This window comes from Arachis duranensis, chromosome 9, assembly GCF_000817695.3.
Source record: "Arachis duranensis cultivar V14167 chromosome 9, aradu.V14167.gnm2.J7QH, whole genome shotgun sequence".
Lineage (NCBI taxonomy): Eukaryota > Viridiplantae > Streptophyta > Magnoliopsida > Fabales > Fabaceae > Arachis > Arachis duranensis.
This window is the reverse complement of record NC_029780.3, coordinates 94967555-94973088: the sequence shown is the minus strand read 5'-3', so window position 1 is coordinate 94973088 and position 5534 is coordinate 94967555. Positions and strand designations below refer to the sequence as shown.

The following is a 5534-nucleotide window of genomic DNA, read 5'->3' as shown; positions in this document are numbered from 1 at the left end:
TTTTCTCAGATGAATTGGATAATTTTTAACTTTAGACATTATAATCAATTTTTTTTCCACTATTTTTTGCCATAGTTAAAATTTTGGCAATAAGCTTACATTTTAAACTTGATGGATCCTATCCCCCAAAAAAAAACAAACAGAAGCTTGATTGGATCAAGCGGGTACATGACAAAAATATTAGTCACTACAACGCTATAAGAAAGCCGACAAAAACAGATAACTTAAGCAAAATAAATAATTCTTGGCCTATGTTTAAACCATCCACTTGATCATATGCTTCTTAATATATTGTGTTTGGGTTCAAATCTTAATTAGTATATTAAGTGTTGAATATAAACCTTTAAATATTATGTAGATAAGTGTGTAATATAAGTATGTTGTGATATTTAGGATTAGAAATTATCCAACCTACTTGATTAAAAAAAAAAAAACCATTCATTAACTCATTTATTTTTTAAATTATCTTTTTTTTTAATCAATTTCTTTTTCTTTTTAACATCATAAATTTATCTACTACCACTAGCCACCCACCAACACCGTTGACTGGTCACCACACTATTTGCCGGCCACTGCACTACATCTGCTTCCGATAAACCTAAATTTTAATTTTCTAAATTTTAAATTTTTAAATATTAAATTCTAAATTACTCTAAATTGGTATTACTTTATTTCATTTTTTACTTATGTTTTTATTGTTTTTAGTGTTGGATATTTTTTTTGGTATTCATTTTTTAAATTGTTAATTGAATTTTAAATTAATTGGCTAAATTAATATTGATTTCCTAGATTTTTCTAGTTTATAATGTAGTTATAATTTTCTTTTCAATTTCTCAAAATCACATCTAGTATAAAAGTTACATTTTTACGAATTTCTTAAACAAATTAAATCTATTAAATTTTAAGGTAATATTTATCCAGTCAAATAACACCAACTTAACAGAACTTAACAACTTCAACGATTTTTGTCATCTCTCTTAGTTGCTTTTCTTTCTTTTATTTTATTTTTCCTCCAATCTGAGTCTTTGTCTTCGTCGTCTCTTAGATTTTGTCACTTTTTATTTTTAATATTGAAAAAGAAGGTGTGTTTTATTGTATCACAAAAATAAGGGTGTATCACAAAAATGATGAAAAAAAAATCACAGGGTCAAATTTTATAAAATTTCATTACGAAACAGGCTCCTCACATTTTTTATCTCCACGTTAAAAAAAAGAAAAAAAAACTCAACTTATTGACATCATATTTGTTGATTTTAAAAAAAAAAAATTAGCCAAATTCTGTAGCTTCTTTTTAGGATTAGTGTTAATTTAGAATCAAAGAAAATTTCTTCCCATACGAGTCATAAAATCTCTCATATTATGAAGGAACAGACGCGAAGAACAGAGAGAATAGAAGCGTGGCTAACAAGAAACTTAAAGCAGAGAGAGAAAAATAATTGAATAACATAATGAATCCGCTAAAGAGCTAATGGAGTATTTGTATAATGTGTATAATGGGTTATTTATTTAGCCCAATATAAGTTAAAAAATGAACATTCAAGATAAAATACTACTAATTTCAGGGTAAAAATAACCATATAGATATCAGGCATAATAAACATCTGATATCGAACAATCATAGTACACATGGTATAAATACTCAGCTCCCTATCCTTCCTCTTAACAGAATTTGGGAGAATGAATGTGCAAGCTAAGCAAGTTAGTTACAGGTGCTACAAATATATATGGGAAGACTGAAAGAGTGCACGTGTGATAAATCTCTGGGTCTGCCAGCTGGACAGCGAGCTAACTAACTTCTAACTTCCTAACTAACCAATTTCATCTGTGTATGCTAGGTTGTTCGTTATAACAGATATAACTTGGTGATGCTAATTGTGCACATACATAAGTAAATGTTTGGATAAATTTTTAATATTACATATGACATTCCATAATGTGATTAACCTCCCTAAAGAGGAGAGCAATACGTGTAATGGATGTTAGCATCACATCTTATAAAATACAATGGTATCGACGTAACCAAAATATGAGAGAAGTCTGTCTATAAAATTACATGTGGTGGATTATTCAATGGCCTGAACAAAGCATTTATAGATAATTGTGTGTAAACGTATGAAATGTTTGAGACTATAGACAAAAAGCAATGTACAACTTGAGAATGAACCTGCTTTTCCCTCAGGATAAGGATGCAGAAAGAAGATGAATCAAGTGTTGTCAGTGATTGGATCTTTTGCTGGTGCGGTTTTCTGAAACCTTCTCAAAGGAGTTGACAATGCCAATTACTTGCAGCTCCAAACATTAGTGTTAATTTTGATGCCTAAAATATGCAGGAATGAAAATCAATTTCTGAAACCTTCTCAACGGATGTTCATATTATTATTTGGTTTCTCATGTGAAGTATCAAAAGATCAAATAAGCTAACAGAAGATGGTGAACTCTTGTCCCATAAAACTAATAAGCAAACATTGTTTCATGTTTACCTGTGTGGCAAGTTATATGTGGCGTCTCTTGTTATGTGTCTAATTGCGCCTAATCTCCTCGCGAACATGGCCGCCATTGGTTCTGAATCTTTGAATCCAGGGAAAGGTGTAATGGGATTGAACCCAACCTTTGGTGTGTCATCAACGGAAGCCTCTTTCTTGAGGAAGTGGTCATCATCAACACATTGTTCTTTGGTTTCTTTTAGATAAGAAAAGTGTTTATGTGAATTTGGAAGTACAGAGTTATCAAAAGTTATCAATTGAGCACTTGATTTTGGCAAGAATCGATTCATCCATACACCTCCAAAAGTATCAATTTTGTTCAAGAAATTATCTGTTACCTTCCTCTCCGAAGGTGCGTAGGATTCAGCACTCTCATTGTTATTCTGATCCTGTATGGTAGGAAATGAATTTATTGCTTTTCCTTCTTTATTTGTCCTGTTTTCATGGCTGCTGTGAAAATTCACAGGCCTAATCTTTACCTCAAACTCTCTTGATTGCAAATACTGTTTGTAAAGACTGTTATTGTTCTCTGCACAACATGATATTGGAGTAACATCTAGGCCTTGATGAGATTTTATGGGACAAGACATGCACTTGAAATCGGATTTGAGTCCTGTACTTTTCGGCTCAGGATTATGATTCTGAATCTGATCATGATCCCAGAGAAGATGGTGATCAGGATTTGAAGCTGATTGTGAGAATCCTTTCATCATGTTTGAAACCAAGTTCATGAATGAGCTATTCTGCCTGGTTCTGGATCTGGGATCTGAAGTTTCTGGAATTTCCATGGATCTCGAACATGAACTCTCTTGAGTTTGCTTCTTGACTCTTTTACCCCCAGTTGTTAACTCTTGTTGAAGTTTGCATCTCTTTTTACCTGTTAGAAACAATGCTGCGCAATTATTCAATGTTTGTAAATCATTATCTGCTGTTGATTCAAGTTTCTCAATTGGAGCTTTAGAAGCAAGACCCATTCCACCATTGCAAAGTTTTCTTGGAGAGGGATTTTCTTCCATGCTTGGGTTTGGTTTATTATCATCTTGAGTTAAGAACTTGTCAACCGGCCTTTCGTCAACCTCATCTAAACAAAAATCAGGATTCATTAGATATTTTAGACATCAACAAAAGACTTAAGGATGCGTTTGGTTTCGAAAACATAAAAAAACAGGACACTAACAACAAAATATAAAATCAGTATTTTTTTTAATTTTATTTGGTGATAAACTATATATAAAAAGAAACAAATTATGAAAGTTTAATTTACTCTCGTTTTCTTTCACAAAAATATTTAGGAAGAAACAAACGCAGGCTAACATTTCAAATATAGATTTGACCTGTATCATTCTCCTTAGGTGCTTGACATTCTGGAGTGATGACTCTAGAAGGATCATCGGCCGAAGTAACGTCGCTTTTCGCGCATATAACCGTTATAGGATTTACAAAAACATCATCTATAGGTAAGTCAGTGTTAGAAATTCCACCATGTAGAAGAGCAAAGACCATGCTGCTTGGTCTAACATCTTGGTAAAGATTGCTATTTCTGTTAGCGAAACTTGAATCAACACAATTTAAACTGAAACCTGTGTTTGGAGACCAAACTATCTCAGATAAAGGGTCAAGTGCAGATAGTGACATGTTTACTCTAGAAGCTGCATTTGCACCTGCACCTGATGAATCTTTCTTCAGGTCTTTCCAAACACAGTGCTTAGAGTAGTTCACAACTAGTTTAAAATCATTCTCTGCTTTCACTGTCTTGCTTTCTGTACTCATCTTCAGAAACAAATGTCCTAAAATGACGTTACAGGTCAGAACTATAATTCTCTTTATAGCGGTTGAAAATTGAAATTCTTGCATGTTATTTTCCATCTTTGCCTCATGAAATTCAAGTGATTCAGCAAACCACTCTTTTAATACATTTCATCAGAATTCAACATGTGCTAATTGAATTGTGCAGTTGTATACTTGAATTATGTTAATTGAGTTTGTTAATGTTAGTTAGGAAAAGTTAGTTTTTTCTGTTGCAATAAATTTTGCACGGGATTGAACCATCAGATTTATTTCTTTTTAAGCAGTACACATGATTAGTGAAAACTATGCTCAAAGACCTCAAGCTGATTAGCATAATAAGACAATGGTTCTGAATAATAATAATAATAATAATAATAATAATAATAATAATAATAATAATAATAATAATAATATACTGATAATTTCCTAAGCGACAGAAATTAACATGGCACACATTCCCACGCAAAACGAATAAGATAATTAACCGTCTATCATTGCAGAATTTTAAGTTAAGGAAGCTAAGAAAAGCATATAAATAATTAGAAAATACAAACAATAAATTAAACTTAATCTAAAAAAATAAAGCATTGATATGTATGAATCTAACATGCAAGTTGTAAACTGATGGAAAGGTACTAATAAAGCAGAAATGAAAATTGAATGAAACATACCTCTCTTGACTATGAGATATGATGACAATTATTAGAAAAGCAAGAGTGTATGGAGAAGAAGAATTGAAGGTGAAGTTGCAGTTTCTATTGTGACAGGGGTGGTTGAAGATGCTGGTGGTATAAGAGTAGCTGTCACAGGAGAATTGGAAGCTTCAAAGAAACGAGGATAAGGATGTTCCACGTAGACACAGGCAAATCCACTAGCAACCCAGTTATTTGGAGTTTCATATTATTTTATTATTATTCAATGGATTATTTCAGATCAAATTGGATTACATTGGATTGGATTCTTTATGGTTGGCAGATTTCAGTCTCAATTCCGTCAAGTCACAGTCAGTCACGCTAAATCGCTAATCATCATCACTGTCTGCCTTGTCTCCTTCAATTTTATTCTCTCATGCATAGCCAAATTTTCAAACATACCTCAACCAAACTTACAACTCGTTAATATTTCAACTTGTGACTAATCAAGAAACCATTTACTTTGGTGCACACGTTTTAAATGTAGGCATAAATTGTTTCGCATTTCATTTACATAAACACGCACCCACATCCACTATCAAGTTGAGAAAATCGAAATTTGATAACAAAC

At 32.2% G+C, this 5534-nt stretch overlaps 1 protein-coding gene across 3 annotated transcripts; it reads right to left on the bottom strand.

The window, feature by feature from the left end:
* Window positions 1–1851: 1851 nt before the first annotated feature.
* On the bottom strand, window positions 1852–5109 carry LOC107466277 (uncharacterized). 3 transcript variants are annotated; one of them, XM_016085260.3, is made up of 4 exons: window positions 4943–5109; window positions 3818–4270; window positions 2481–3564; window positions 1852–2317 (listed from the first exon to the last, which is right to left on the bottom strand). In XM_016085260.3, exons 2-4 carry the CDS (start codon window positions 4251–4253, stop codon window positions 2305–2307), a joined length of 1533 nt encoding a protein of 510 aa, XP_015940746.1. In that variant the 5' UTR covers window positions 4254–4270; window positions 4943–5109; the 3' UTR covers window positions 1852–2304. The 3 variants fall into 3 exon arrangements, with proteins under 3 accessions (XP_015940746.1, XP_052110532.1, XP_052110531.1); XM_052254572.1 differs by lacking the exon at window positions 4943–5109 and having other exon boundaries at window positions 3818–3934; window positions 4064–4635; XM_052254571.1 differs by lacking the exon at window positions 4943–5109 and having other exon boundaries at window positions 3818–4633.
* Between the last annotated feature and the right edge of the window lie 425 nt (window positions 5110–5534).

Excerpts from the sequence above, each read along its gene's own strand:
- LOC107466277 (XM_052254571.1), bottom strand. The coding sequence starts at position 4,349 with ATGGAAAATAACATGCAAGAATTTCAATTTTCAACCGCTATAAAGAGA. Across the intron at positions 3,565-3,817 it reads ACCTAAGGAGAATGATACAG|ATGAGGTTGACGAAAGGCCG; the intron begins GTCAAATCTATA and ends ATTTTTGTTTAG.